This window comes from Gordionus sp. m RMFG-2023, chromosome 3 (assembly GCF_954871325.1).
Source record: "Gordionus sp. m RMFG-2023 chromosome 3, tfGorSpeb1-WG-v2, whole genome shotgun sequence".
NCBI classification, from domain to species: domain Eukaryota; kingdom Metazoa; phylum Nematomorpha; class Gordioida; order Chordodea; family Parachordodidae; genus Gordionus; species Gordionus sp. m RMFG-2023.
Genome location: NC_088777.1, coordinates 39,297,055 through 39,313,625, shown reverse-complemented (window position 1 = coordinate 39,313,625; position 16,571 = coordinate 39,297,055). Strand labels below are relative to the sequence as shown.

The 16,571-nt window shown below is 27.1% G+C and overlaps 1 protein-coding gene across 3 annotated transcripts in view; it reads right to left on the bottom strand.

Moving 5' to 3' along the window:
• Window positions 1–5,460: 5,460 nt before the first annotated feature.
• LOC135925965 (tRNA (guanine(26)-N(2))-dimethyltransferase-like) overlaps window positions 5,461–16,571 on the bottom strand; it is a 30,221-nt gene continuing 19,110 nt past the window's right edge. The window contains exons 10-14 of one of the 3 annotated variants that reach the window (XR_010571767.1): window positions 12,616–12,701; window positions 9,326–9,434; window positions 9,016–9,089; window positions 6,816–6,926; window positions 6,005–6,136 (exon numbers count right to left, since the gene is read on the bottom strand). Coding sequence is in view for 2 of the 3 variants with exons in the window: in XM_065461573.1 (XP_065317645.1) it covers window positions 6,001–6,136; window positions 9,016–9,089; window positions 9,326–9,434; window positions 12,616–12,701 (405 nt within the window). In the remaining variant the exon portion in view is untranslated. Of the gene's footprint in view, window positions 6,137–6,815; window positions 6,927–9,015; window positions 9,090–9,325; window positions 9,435–12,615; window positions 12,702–16,571 lie in introns of all 3 variants that reach the window. The other 2 variants (XM_065461573.1, XM_065461574.1) reach the window with 2 other exon arrangements.

Sequence of the window (16,571 nt, the reverse complement as noted above, 5' to 3'; positions counted from 1 at the left end):
ATATTATCGAAACATATGAGAAACAAAATCAAAAATATAATTTAAAGATATACACCCAATGATCAGAGAAAACAATTATAGAGAAACTTTTACGGAGAAAACAATTATAGAGAATGTCAAATATAGAGAATTATTTTATAGAGAATTATTTTATAGAGAATTATTTTATAGAGAATTATTTTATAGAGAATTATTTTATAGAGAATTTTTTTATAGAGAATGTATTTTACAGAGAATTTTTTATAGAGAAAACTATTATAGAGAATGTCATTTATAGAGAATAATTTGAGAATGATTTTACAGAGAATAATTTGAGAATGATTTTACAGAGAATGATTTGTAGAGAATTATTTTATAAAGAATTTTACTTAAATTTATGATTATTTTATAAAAAAATGTTATAATAATCATAGGAAAAAAAAGTTATAGTATTTAATTTTAAATATTAGAATTATCTTATATAAGCAAGGTTTTTCGATTATTAGAGAAATTAATGGTAGAATAAAATTTTGACATGATTTGTAAAGAATTTTACGAATTTTATTTTTAAAGATAATTACAAAATAAAATAAGTGTTCTTAAAAGTTACTTTGACAATGTAATGCAACTAGTTAAGTTAGTAGTTAAATTTGGGAAAATATAACAAGTTACAGTTAATAGTTTTCTTTTTTTAAATATACCTAGCCACTAGTTACAATTATTTTTAGTGGATAGTAGATTCATGGCTAGCCGGATTGATTAAATTACGTTAAATCGAAGATTTAAATCATATAGTAAAGGAATTTTAAAAAAATTTACAAATTTAAATTTATTATTTAATTATATTTATTGAAATATATATAAAAATTAAGTAACCAGTTCGCGGATGCCTGTTTCATATGTCTCAATGCATAAGGTGCCCGGTTCAAAAAAATCCGCTAATTTTCAATGCATACAAAACCGAAACAAATTTTGCTATGTACATAAAAATGTTAATGTCACTGCCATATGTACCAATTGAGGATGTAATTCATGGATTCGAGGAATTATGTGCCTCTAAATTTTATCAAGTATTCTCTCCCCCTTGATAAAATACTTTGAAGAGACGTGGATTGGATAAATGATAGCGATGGAGAGCAAGTCGCCAATATTTAGCATTTCTCTATGGAATTGCTACGAATCGACACTATCTCGTGAACCGAATACAAATAATTCAGTAGAGGACTGGCATCAAAGTTTTTCGTCTCATATAAGTTACCATCATCCAACGATCTGGAAATTTATAAAGAGTTAGTAATTATATTATATTATAAATTTTAGCATTTTAATTTTTAGCTCTCAAATACGAAGATAGCCTGAATTGTTACAAACTGGAACAATATTCTTTAGGGCTATTGGCTCCGCTGTCAAAGATAGAATATCGCGAAAGATCCAAAAGGATTTTTCTAATTGTTGAAGATTTTTATTCAAATGCTGGATTATTTATGGGCTTTATCCCATAATTTAAATTTAATTTAATCATATTTTATTTTTTATATTGGTATATATTATTTATACTATGTTTATTTGGATTTTTTATGAATAGAAATTTATTTGATATTTCGAAATGAATATTGCTAAGCTCAGTATATTATCAAGGTTTATCTTATAAAAACTTCATATAACAGTATTAAACATATTCTTTAAGTCACATTGTTAAAGTAATATCTTTAAAAATTAATTTCATAAAATTCCTTACTAATCATGTCAAAATTTGGTTCATCTCTTAGTGACAAATAACCTTTAACTTAAGAATGGATTATCGGTGTGTCCCAAGAAAAATAATAATATAAGTAAGAACTAAATAAATTTTGCTGAAGATAAAAAAGTTTATAAATGAAAATCTCTACATTAGTTTTGTCAAATTAAGTGGTTACCATTAACTAGCTGCACTATAGCTAAAATATTTATAACTAGTTACATTTACAAAATCGTAACTGTAGCTGGCTACATTTTTTAGAAAGTAACTGCAAAAAGTAACTAGTTACTTAATTTAAATAAGTATAATTAAATAATAAATTTTAATTTGTAAAAAATTTTTATATTCTTTTACTATATGATTTTCCTTACAAATCATGTCAATATTTTGTTCTACCATTAATTCATCTAATAATCGAAAAACCTTGTGCAAAGATAAACAAATAATTTTCTGTACCGATTGTAATAATTGAAAAACTACCCATTTCTCTAATATAAGGTAATTCTAATATACAATATTATGTCAAATATTGAAATTTTTTTTCCTATGACTATATATAACATTTTTTATAAAATAATCATATTCTTAAATAAAATTCTTTATAAAATAATTCTTAAAATAATATTCTTTATAAAATAATTCTATAAAATACATTCATTATAAAATAATTCTCTATAAAATAATTCCCTATAAAATACATTCATTATAAAATAATTCTATAAAATACATTCATTATAAAATTATTCCCTATAAAATACATTCTTTATAAAATATTTCTATAAAATACATTCATTATAAAATAATTCTCTATAAAATAATTCACTATAAAATACATTCATTATAAAATAATTCTATAAAATACATTCATTATAAAATAATTCTCTATAAAATACATTCTCTATAAAATCATTCTCTGTAAAATCATTCTCTATAAAATCACTCTCTGTAAAATCATTCTCTATAAAATCATTCTCTGTAAAATCATTCTCTATAAAATCATTCTCTGTAAAATAATTCTCTATAATAATTATTCTCTATAAACGACATTCTCTATAATTGTTTTCTCTATAAGTGCATTCTCTATAAACGTCATTCTCTATATAAAACTTTCTCTATAAAATTTTCTCTATAAACGACATTCTCTATAATTGTTTTCAAGTGCATTCTCTATTTTTGTTTTCTCTATAAAAGTTTCTCTGTAAAATACATTCTCTGTAATGGTTTCTCTGTAATGACGTGGAACCCAAATAAATAAGTCGGCTAGAAATTTTCTTGAATTTGTCGTCATAGTAGATTGATATAAGCTAATTCATATTCTAAAAAAATGAATAATAGATGCAATCAATTGTGCCATGCCAGCACAGTAGTATTAGTAGTTTTCGACTATAAAATAAAAATTAGCATCCATTCAAATTATTTCTTTGAATATATCTATCTTTATAAATCTAGACTAAAAATGATTCTATTTTAGTGACAACTGTGAGTCAGTCATAGAGATTTGCATGCTATCGAATAAAGTATTAAAAGTTGGTGGTATGATCAATGATATAACTCTCGGCTCGTGATTTACTTTCTTTTCGAGGCCTATCTTTTTAAAACCAGTTATTTCAGATGTTTGGATTGCTAAGGTTTAAAGAGATAGTAGACAAGTTTTCATAAGAGCATTATCAAGTGTTGATGAGCTGGATTGCAAGTCTTTGGCGAAGGAACTTTTCTTTGTCGTCCTATGACCAAAGATAGTGTTTCCAGTTTTAATTAGTCCCTGAGCTTGAGGACCAAAAGTTGTTAGGTCATGATGATCGGAACGAAGTAATATTTATCTGACATGCACATATATTTGCAACATTTGTATTCTTTTATAGCTTCTCACGGTGGTTCAGGTGCGATTAAACAATTTTTTAAGAAAAGCATATTTAGTTTCAAAACTTTGAGGAACTCTTATATTCATATCATGCTTACAAGAAATATTGTTTAATAAAAATATTAACCCAAAATTCTCTGTGCCTTAAAATACACTGCTAACTTCAGATTTACAAGAAAACAAAGAAATAATGGAAAAACTGGCAAGCAATACTATCCAGTTCCAGTGGAGGTATCGGAATTTGGTCTCTAATCGCATTATCTATTTGCGGATTCCTCTAATATAGGCATGCGACCACTTCTTTCATTCTCCCGATTATTTACTAGTTAAGGCTTTTTTCTTTTTGGATCAATACTAAGGTACACTCCTCTTCTCAACCAAGCAGAAAGATAGGGATAGGTCTATGATATCATTGATCATACCTTTCTGATTTATACAATGGTTCAGGACATAATTCTTAAGAGGAAGCTTCATTAAAACCTTTGTTTGAAACATGACAAGTAATTAGCTTTACTTTGACTATATGATTAAACATTAACTCGATCATATAACACAAATGTGCTAGATGTCATAAACAGGCCGATTGGGCAAACATGCCTTCAATACATCAGGAGCAGCGAAGAGCGAGCATCCCGAAACGCTTCATACAACTTTATATTTATTATTTTTTTGTAATCGATATTTTCGATAATGAGTCTCATAATTAATGAAGAAGGTCACTGTTAAGTCTTCCATACTTTACGACAAAGACTCTACTGAAGCACCCAATCTTTTTACGATCGTTTGTTTATATCGTCTGAGTGCTACCAGTTGGGCAGTGCCATAAAAATTGTCTTTTTATCTTTCTTTTCTTTTTAAAAGGATTTCTATTTTTTTCATTTCATTGACAAAAGTTAAAAATATATATTCTTTAAAATATTTAATAATATTTGAACTTTCTTTTTTTCATGGATTCTTGAATTTTGTTATTTTACTTTCTTCTCTATTTTTATAATCTAAAATTAGTATTCATTTATTATCTTATATCTGATCTTGACATACCAATTTTATTGTATACAAAATGGATAATTTAATTTTAGGATTTCTTGCACATATTTATTGGATTAAATAATTAACTTATTTTACAGGTGGAATAAAATATATATATTTATATATCCCTGTCCAGTATTTTGGATCGCCCTTAACAATTTAATTATATGCTGATTTCGACTTGTTAATTGTATGTTTTAAATTTTTTTTTAAATAAATTTTGTGTTTGATTATTATAGTTAAATAGATAATATCATAAATTATTATTGGAATATTTTATTAAGTTTATTAGTCCTCATTTTAGATTTATTTAAAACCATTTCAGGAATTTTAAAATAGATTCTCTGGAGGAATAAACCATTATTTGGAATCTATCTTTCAGCTCATTATAACATGTAATGTAATAAATGATATTTTTCTCTCTACTTCTGTTGGTTGGTTTAGACATCACTAGATTCTTATTTTTGGGTTGCAGACAATTCCTAACAGTTGAGTGGAAAAGCTTTGATATCTATATTTTGTGATCAATAAGTTGTACCTTGACTTCCTCGTCGACTATATAATTTATTGAGCGGAAAGAATAATAAACTTTTTAATAAAAAGTATTTTATACATAAGATACTGTTAATTAGCAAAAGATATTAGAATTTTATACCTTTTTGAATTTATAAGATACCTATATTTGTATTGTATTTAATGATTCTTTTTTTAAAGCCTGCCCAACTCTGGTTAGTAACAATATTTACATAATTTCACCTTGGTCGTAACATTTTATTAGTATAAAAGTGTGTAAGGTAAATATATATTTGTAGCTATCATTAATGAATGATTAAATTTAAATAAACTTTAATGTTATTGTTTTTTTAAAGTGGGAAACGTATTAGTTAAAGATAATTTTTCTTATCCGAAGTACATATAAAGGATTATTAAACTTTTGATTTTCATAAAAATATAAAAAATTCAAATAACTTAACTAAAAAAATAAAGTAAGGAATTGGCGAAAACTTCACACCCAGTCGAGGAATAGCAGTAACTAAATAAATTTCTTCATAGATATCAAGTATAAATTTTATCGAAATTAAATTGTACATGCAGGCTTAAATGTGTGTAAAAAGTGAGTAAGGCCCAAACTGGTATGAACGAAAGTCTTAGAAAAAAAGAGCCATCGTCGATCAGTTCATTACTCATAATAATAAATTTTATTACAATTAAGATTAAAGGGCTGTCTTGGCTATAATATTATGCTTAAAAATTCGACCATTTAAATCAATTTTTGTTTTGTCAGGTATATAATTTATATCAAAATACAATAATTTATATGATTTAAATGAATTGTTTGAAAAATAAAACGTTAACTTATATTTCGCGATTTTTACATTTTTAAAATATATAATCATGTTATCTTAATTTTCTTAATCACGGATTTTGTCTGAGGTCCCCAGTTAGGTGGTAAATTAGGAAAACGGCACATATTAAATTTCATCGATTTCGGGATGGCTAAAGGGTGTGTTTTGAAATCCGCTTTGAATCTGAAAATAATGGTTTTAGTTTTATATTTTTTGTAAATATATTATAACCCTCTATCTTTAAACTAGTGCATTAAAAATTAATATTTTCCATGCAAAAAAATAGCTAATGGAAAAATAAAAAACACTTTAAAATTTTCCGAGTGCATCGTGAATGATTAAGTGCATTTTTTATTTCCTAAAGTTAATCATCTCATCTAAAATGGGCAATGTTTATGGAAAAATATAGCTAGTTAAATATTTTTAAATTCTTTAATTGTAGTGAATAAACAAAAATAGAATCATTTTTAGTCACTCTTTTTCTTTAGTAGCTTTTAAAATATATTGCAAATAAATTTTGGCTCTCGTTTATTATTCCGCTGAATTTAAGTGATAGAGGTTGAGTTTGTATGAAAATATTTTATGAGCCAACTCGAGACCCGAAAATTAAATATTAGAAATATCTTCAATAATCTTAAAAATTCATCAAAGTGTAAATCAGGATCACATGTCATTTTTCATTTCCCAAATTAACAATTTCCTATGATTGTGATTTGTATTCTAACTTAAAAATCTATCACCTTTATACATCACTCTAACAGATTAAATAAAATATATATTATCTGTTATAAATTTATAAAATAATTTCAATTGATAATTTTTGTTTTATCAAAGAACTATTCAAAAAAATTTCAATAGGTACCGTTTCGGGCTGGATTAACTAATTTGTGCTCGGGTTGGGTTCGAGCATAAAAAATAAATTCGGACGCCGATCGGGATCGGGTTTGGGTAGAGAAAAAATCATTTTGCAGGGCTTTAATTATACATAATTATTTTAATCAATTTACATCATATTAACTATATCAACGTAAAAATTCAATCAACATTTAAATCGGACTATATTAAATAAATATTTTAGGAAGAGAAATTATTTCAATTATGATTGTTGCATCCTATATCTTCGATTTTACTACTTCCGTCTATTTGATAATTAAGCTTGATCTCTCGACTGCTTAAATATTTTATGACAATATTTCCATTTTTTAAGATTTATAGGCCATGTCTAGGAAGATCACATAATGAACAATTTTAGTTGACTGTATCTAGAATCCCTAATTTGACGATGCTCAAGGATATTCTCTGACGTAGATAGTAACTCTCATTGAGATCCTTTGTCCTAGCTCTTTAAAAAAAGGCTAGGGTGTGAGAGTTCAAATGTCGTGGCGATGGATAGGAATGAAGTAGGTAACGATGGCAAGTTTATTCAACTCATCATCCGTGAGATACGATTTATATTGGCGCAAGAGGATTAATACAGAAAAATTATAGGTCAGGAATTCACCTTCTCCCAAGGAATCACTTTAGATTCATCTGAGCATTTACCATAGGAAATGTATAGTTCAATGGGCTCAAGGGTTGAAGAGATAGCGGCAGATTTTAATGTGCTGGCTAGAGTATCGTTGCATTTTGAGTGTCTGAAAAATCTAACTCAGCAACGCTTGCAATGCAGAGAGGTGGCTTTTGGAGTTGTCGGATATATAGCAGAGAAGGTAATAAGGTATTACCATATCACAATTAAGTCTTAAATCGATGGCTTAACGTAGCTCATCGATGCTTAACAGTTGGTCAAGGTTTTCGATTGGAAGGCTTCAGAAATTTGTCGTTCCTTTCTGAGATAGAAAATAGTAGGGAATAGTTCTCGAATTGGTTCCTAGATTTAATTTATGCAACGGAGTTGCCAACTAAAGAGTTATCCTAGTCATTCTTATGCGCGGGAAAGGTGTGTCGATTAAGGATAAAGATTTCCAAAGATGGGTCGCCTGTAGAAGCAAGAAGTCAGAGTACTTTGTGAGTGAAATTATGATGGGCTAACATGATAGACGTGAGGATATGAATGGGTCACCTTATGCCAATGCCACTGGATTTTGTCGGTAAGGTAGCTTATAACCAAGCTAGGTCTCTAAATTAAAGATTGAGTATCCATTCTGTTAGGCACATAATTTCAATCTCATGTGTAGAGGGAATGAAATCATATTGAAAGATTCACGAGGAACGCAGTGCCTACAGAATCTTTGAAAACAGATGGTAGTTCAATACGATGCTCCTATAGACGCTGAAATGAATAAACATTTGCCACCATTATCTACTAACCTTAAATTCTTACCCATAATCGACATGACATTAACATTGCTCGGCCCTCATGCCCTAGCCTTTTTTAAAGAGTTCGAACAAAGGATTCCAGCGAAAACCGATGATCCCAACAAATGTTACTAGGATCCCTTCGCATCGCAAAAATAATAATATCTTAGCTTTATATTGTCAATCAATGAGACCCCATAAATTTGGGATTGTGAATTGTTATTACGGTCAATTAAAAGTATTCATGATATCAACTAGCCGGCACCAATAAATCATCAAAAGTTATAATATTGTCATAAAACATCAATAGGCAGTCGAGAGATCAAGCTTAATTATCTAGATGGCAGCAGTAAAATAGGATGCTTAAAATTATTTATCTCCCTAAAATATTTACTTATAATAATCGATTTGAAATGTACATTTATAAGCTTTAAAAATAAATTTTTCACTTTAACAACTGCCTCTTCTTTCCCTCACCAAGTGTGTGGTTGAAAAGTAATAACCCGCCTGCCCCTGAATGTTTACTTAAAAACAAAGCTGACAAGTGGACAATTATTACTAGCCTAAAGAAAAGACCATTAATGTAATAATTGATGGGGTGGAGATAAGCCGTACCATATTATTATTTAAAAACTCAATTCCTTATAAGGCTTACCCAAATGAGCGTTTTTTAAGAAAATATTTAAACTTCCATGGTTAGGTATATAATGAATGATAAAAGGGGTATAATAATTTTAGACTATAATGATAGAAATAATTGTTACTTAAAATTTTGACTAATTATTCGTTTGGCTATATCGCTTTTAAGTTTTTCGGGATCGATTTTATTCAATAGAGCCTGATTTCATTTTGATTAATAAAAAAATAAAATAAAACTTTGACAATCGATATTTGCCGATATCAAATAAATTTTATAATAATCTTTTTTTTTAAACTATCATTGTTTTTAGGAAGTAAATACTTTAATTCTTAATTTTTTTATGGTAGAAGTTTGATATTTTAAATTTTTCATAAGGGCTAAGTATAAAGGGATAAATTAAATAAATATATATTATAATATTAAAATAGCCTAACCCAACACGTGAATATTCCCCATAGTACGTTAAGAGGGGCATCGGTTTTTATCGATCCAGGGTCACAATGAGATATGCTTACCCTATAACCTGCATTGAGTATAGCGGATCTATAAAAAGTTATGTTTGTTTATGATGCATTTATTGACAAGCTAACTTAAGATTCGTTTGTTATATGATGAGGTAGCCAGATTAATATATTTTTTATTATTAAGGAGATACTACCGAGGTAAATTTTTAAATTTTATTTATAACTTTTTTACGATTCATATAATTTGGTTTAAAAGAATGGAATTAAATATCAACAAATCATTGTATGCTTGTAAAATTATCACTAATTTCATCGTATGAACATCGATAAGAAAATTTCTTAATTATTTATATTGCAATTTAAATTGAACCTAGATTGTTATAAAATTGAATACATAATTAGTTTAGTCTGAGACAATTTAAAATATATTTAAAAAAGCAATTCGATGTGACTTTACAAATCAAGAACAAGATTAAACCCTTTAAATTTCGGAAGTCACAAAATATCAAATTTCATTTGTTAATGTAACTAATTGGGATTATCATTTAATATTCATTTTTTGTTGTATTATAATATATAAAATTGTATTTAATAGAATTCATTTTTTATATAATAATTCGAGAATTCTTATAAAGGGCAAGAGACAAAAGTTTTTGGACTTAATTCTACTTAGAATCGCATTTTTCTACCCGACCTGAACATAAGATAAATCTGTCAAGGAAGGGCAATTTAAACACGAGTCGGTTGGTGCATGAAAAATAATGAATATATTAGGAATGAATAATGATAATTAACAAAATCGATAATATGGTGTATATTAACAAGAAATAAATAAATAAATAAAAAGAATAAAAAGAATAAAAAGCCTTGAAATTAATGTAAAAGATAGTTTTTTCTTTTATATATGATTTTTTTTATAATATGATTTTTATTCATTGTATTGCGTTGAATTGAATAATAAACGGTAAAACAGAGTTGTTAAAGTAGCGCGCTAACTTTTTTGGTAGCTATAGCTAAAGCGGCAATTTTTTTGTAATTATTTAATTTTTTAGCGCGCTACTTTTTTTGAAAGTAGCTAAGTAGCCGCTACTTGGCTACTTTTAAAAAATATAATGAAGGTAAGTATAAACATGAAAATTTAAATATAATATCATAATAAATTATAATTTTTATGATTTATTATTAATTTTGAAATTGAAATATAATTACAATTTGTAATTTATATTTTCATTTGTATTATAAACCTAAATCACGTGTTAATAATTTAAAATGTTATCGCAGCTATAATACAAATTTCTATTCCCTAGATTTGAAATTTTTTTTAAATAAATATATAACCAAAACTGGTTTCAAATTTATTTGTTTAAAATGTAAAAAAAAATATTTCCTCAAATCAATCATAAGCTATAACCTCAAGAAACATCTAAAGGTAAATTGTCATTTTTACATTCTAATAATATTTATTTTATAAGACTGTTCATTAGTTTTAAGGAAATGGAGAAACATCTAAATAATTTTGGTATAGGCGACTCTACATCCAAAAAGACTAATTCAATTCAAACCAAATTAATTAATAATGCAAATGACAATATTTCTCAGAAATTGGTTGATAAAGTTATTGTTGATTTTATAATTTATACTATACAGTTCAGCCAATGTCCTTAGTTGATAATACATCATTTACCATGATGATTAAAACTCTAACCCCTGGTACAACAATTATATGCCGCCAGACATTAATGAATAAAATAGCAGATAACTTTAAAATGATGAAAGATGTTCTAATAGTAGAGTCATCAGAGATATCATATATATGTACCACGAGAGATAGTTGGACACAGAAGGTAAAAACTTATTTATATTTATAAATTGATCTGATTAAATATTTTTGAGCTTATTTGGGAATCACAGGCCATTGGCTAGACCCTAGGACATTAAAAAGAAGATTGTGGCATTAGCCCTCAAAATGATAATAGGATGCCATGCAAATAAAATTATTGAAATCTATAAAAATATGTGTATAAGATTAAATACGCCCTTACCCTCAGGTGCTAGTGTCGAGAGATTATTTAGTAAGGCAAAACTTATACTTTCTGATCGTCGCTCTAGACTTGGGGATGATAATATTGAAATGATTTTATTATTAAAATGCAACAAATTACCATAAATATTTATTTTTATTACATAAATTTTTTTATAATCAAAACTAACTATATTTTAATATTTATAAATGTTGATTTTTATATATTTACTATACAATAACGTTATAAGCAAAAAATAAATTTGTTTGTAAATTTTTTTAATAAAAATTAGCTAATAGCGAGCTACTTTTTTTTGACAAATAGCGATAGCGGTAGCGCGCTACTTTTAAAAGTAGCGTTTAACAACTTTGCGGTAAAATAAACATTTATATATATAGTAAAAAATAAATCATATAAGAAATAAGAGCGCGAAAGGAAAAAATAAACCATATGTAAAGTAAGAAAGTGAATTCTATATTCCTAACTAGTGTTGTCAATTTTCCTGGTTGTAAAAATTATGATCCAATTTAAATTCTCGGGGCTGCTCTGAGAATATGTGCATAAACCCAAACTTGAGCAAACCCCATGTTCAAATCCCGAGCAAGTACCCTGAGTATGAACCAGAAACAAACTTGTAAAAAATCTGGGCAAACCCCGGGTATAAATCAGAAGTACGAACCCTGAGCAAAAACCATTTGTTTTAAGTTGCTTTTTTTTGGCTTAGACTCCATAATTAAGGGGGGAAGTTACCTCCAACTGAATAGATCAATTGATTAGGATATTAAACGTATATACTTTCATAAGGTCAAGAAAAGAACAACTTAAAATAAATGGGTTTTTGTCCAGGATATGTGTGTCCGGTTCGTGCTCGGGTTGCTCAGGGTTTGTACTCTGGGTTTGCTCCAAGTACAAGCACCAGGTTTTCTTAGGTTCTGTACTCGGGATTTGTGCTCAGAGCAGACCTAATCACCAACAAATTGGGTTGTAATTTTTACAATAAAATAAATAAACAACACTATTCTTAACCAACGCTAAGTTCAAAATAAAATTTTAAAAATAATCTAAAATGAACAAATTTATAAAGTCATATATAATCCAGCCAAGATTTATTGATATTAAAATTCTAAATTGTGACAAAAATATTTGCAAACCCAACCTACCTGAAAAAAATGGGTTGGTGGGTTGGGTCGGATTTTGCAGACCATTATTTCTTTATTTATAAAATTTAAAGCAAAATACTTTATGACCGTAGATTTGGGAACGCTCATTTGCAAACTACTTGTCATTTTATCCATTTTGTAATACAAAGGAACATCTGGCAATTCCTAATTTTTTTTAATAAAACCAAGTATATAAATAGGAGGTATAAATAACAAGTTCGGCTTTAAGTCGACAGGAAAAATAAGTTGGGGAGCGCGGACTAATCTGGAATTCAGTTTAAATGAGGTTAAGGGGAGAAAAATGAAATACACGAAAAAAGTAAATTTTAAGCATTTATAATATTAAGAAAATTTAATTTACTATTTGAAAAGATAGGTTTTATCAATAGAAATACATTCGAAATATTTAATTATAGATGTGCTTCTCATTATATTTAATCAGCAAAAAGTGTAAAAGAGCAAAATATTAAATAATTTAGAAATACTCATTTTATATCTATTAAAACACCATCCTAATGAGGGTACGCAGAACAGAACACACTAAAAGAAAGTATACAAACATTTAAGTCAATCGTCAAAACTGCATCAAATTTGTAAAAAAAAAACTCCATAAAATATTGACAAATATTACCAAAAGGTTATAAATATCAGCCTCAAACCATCTTTTAAAGATATTAAATTCAATCACAAAGTTCTATGATAATGCAGGACGCAAAAATAATTTATGGGCCAGGGCGATCAACCTTGTCAAAATTTTCTACGGGCTGGTTCAGGCTGGGCTGACCCAAGAGTTTCACTAGTATATATTAATACTAAAATAAGTAAGACAAGTGGCCATGCAGGACAGGTCATAATACCATTACGGATATAGAAAAAAAAGCATTACGGAGATTTTAGCTTTGACTATTATATTAGAATAAATTGCTTTACTTTATTTCCGCAGCATTTTATTCAGAAAAATATTATGCAAGCCTGAAGATTTTGGTCATAGATGGCACGCAGGTGTAGACAATACTTTTCTGGGTAAAACATTGAGTTAACCGTTTTTAAAAATAGACTCATATCGAGCCGTTTAACAACACTACTCACGACATTTATTATTTTTAATAATGTAATAAATTAAAATTTAACATATTAATTTTCAAAACGTTCCGGTGTAACGTGTGAAAGTGATTACAGTGAGATTTCGATTCTCACACGATCAAAATCTCACGGCTGACACCGTGTGAAAGTGATTTCATGAGATTTTGATTTTTATCGCTTCAAATACATTGGGGGCCATTTAAATCATCAAAATCTCACGGCTATTCAATATTTCAAAATCTCATAGATATTTTTAAAATCTCGCATTATTAATTTAAATATACTTTTAAAACGTCAGATTTGAATGAGGCTGTCAAATTAGAAATATTTCTATATAATACAATTTAATTTGAAATTCTTTTTCATTATGAAGTAAATTTTTAACAATATATTTTTTATTTCAGGAATATTTTAGCTCAAATTATAATGATATATATGACTTCCTAAAATGTTCTAAAGTTCCAATGCACCGCCTTCAAGATTATAGAAAATCAATTATTCTATGGGGAAAGTAAATTTTAGATATGTCATGATTAATTTATTAAAATTAGCCATTATAAGTTTAATGCAATATATTATTTTTTAACATTAAAAAATGCTCATGATTATTATCTTTTTTTCATCTAAAATTAATTATAGCTACAAATGTAAGTGTATATATATATATATGTAAGAACATTTGATAAAATTTTACATATAGGCATTATTAAATGCTATTTTACAACTAAAATTTAATTTAGATTATCACATAAAGATGAAAAGTAAATGTTAGATACTTTTATTATAATGTATATTGGGCTTATAAATGATTGCATAATTAATTTATTAAAGTTAGGTATTATATATATACAACTAAAATTGTATGACAAAATTAAGTGCAGTTTATTATTCTAGCCATTGATTATATATATTTTTTCTGCATCACAAATATTATTATATATATAATTTAATATTATTTTAGAAGAAAGAAAAGTTATACTGACAGGAGATGAACAAAAAAAAAATTAAAACAATACATGAGGGGGGTGTATCTACAGTTGCAGGTATTGCTATGGGAGGGCATTTGGGGATTAATAAAACTAATCAAATAATAGCTGAAAAGTAATGAATTATCTTTTGAATGATAATCTTATAATTATTTTTTGAATAATAGCCTTATTAATTATTTTTAATGTTTTTATTATAATTAATGCATTGCCTTTAGATAGTAGTTCCCAAAATGGCTTTTATGATGAAATTATTCCACTTGCTACGGAGTTTGTTGATCCAAACTCTCCCAGAGGTATTGTATTTAGGATATATATTTGAATTAACTTTTGAATGATAATCTTATAATATTTTTTAAATAATAGCCTTATAATTATTTTTAATGTTTTTATTATAATTAATGCATTGCCTTTAGATAGTAGTTCCTAAAATGGCCTTTATGATGAAATTATTCCACTTGCTACAGAGTTTGTTGATCCAAAGTCTCCCAGAGGTATTGTATATAGGATATATTTGAATTATTTTTTGAAAATAAAGCAGCACGTGTGTAACTTATAGATAGTGGTTCCCAAAATGTTGAGTTTGAAGATAAAAATATTCAGCTTGACAGGGATTTTATCAATCCAAACTCCCATAGGTAATGTTATTTCTGATATATATTTGATTTATTTTTTAATTTATTACGTATACAGAATTGGATGATGATATTTTGATAATAAATAAATTAGAAAATATCCCTAGATATTTTTTTCCTACAACAAAGGTATGGAAAAAATATCATGCTAAAATATATGGTCTAAAACCTCCCAAACGTTGTCGGGATGTAGACTATGGGAAACAACTTGGTGAACCCACCATCCTGGTGCAAATTGAAGGTGATGGGAATTGTTTTTATAGGTAAAACATATTAATATAAAATTTCATTTTATTCTACTTTATATAATTTAGGGCGATTAGTGTAGAGCTTACTGGAGCTCAAAATTCCCATGTTATTCTCAGGCAATGGTTGGCACAATTTATGCTAACATCCGAGATAAGAAAGGTAATTGAAAATTATCTTTACGACACGAACAAAAAATAGACATAAAAACTTATGTCTTAAATAATGTAATGACACAGCAGATATGGGCTTCTGACACAGAAGTCAGGGCGATGGCCACAATGTTAAATACGGCTATTTTTACTTATATAAAATATAATGATAATTTTGTATGGGCCCGATATGACCCATTTTATATTCGCGACAATATTAAAATATTTAATAATAATTTTATTTATATAAAAAATGGGGGGAGTCATTTTGAAAATGTTTTAGATTACGATTTATCTTCCATCTAATCACTATTTATTATTTTTATTAAAAAAAATTTTTTATATAAAAATATATAAATATATTTCATTCATATTATAATTTATCGCCTTATATATATATTTTTTATGAAAGTTGTAGTTTATAAATAATATTCAATTACATTCTGATATGCAATATATGATAATAATTATATTTTTCCATGATGTTTTTATTAAATTTAAAATTATGTATAAATATTTATATCAATAAAGTTCTTCGTCTATTTTCTTATACCAAATAAAGTTTTATCTAATATTTGTGACCCAATTCAGTACAAAATAATATAGAGATGGATTATCTTTAAAACATTATATTAGGTAAACAAAATAAGCATTACGATTAAGCCATTTAGGCTAAGAATTTATCTTACTGTTTCTTTGCAGTGATTTTTAGAGGGTTGGGTAGAAAAGGCGGTTTGCCTCTAGTAAATTTTCTGTCATATATGAGCTTTGTCTAAATTAATGTCTATCGAGAAGATGTACTTTGTATAAGAAATATCATGGGATCGGAGTATTTGGTTATTTTATAAATTTCATGTTGTGTAAATTAGCATGTTAGTAAGGATCTCTTCCCTACCTAAATATTGCTAAACTTTAATTATGATATTGATTGGA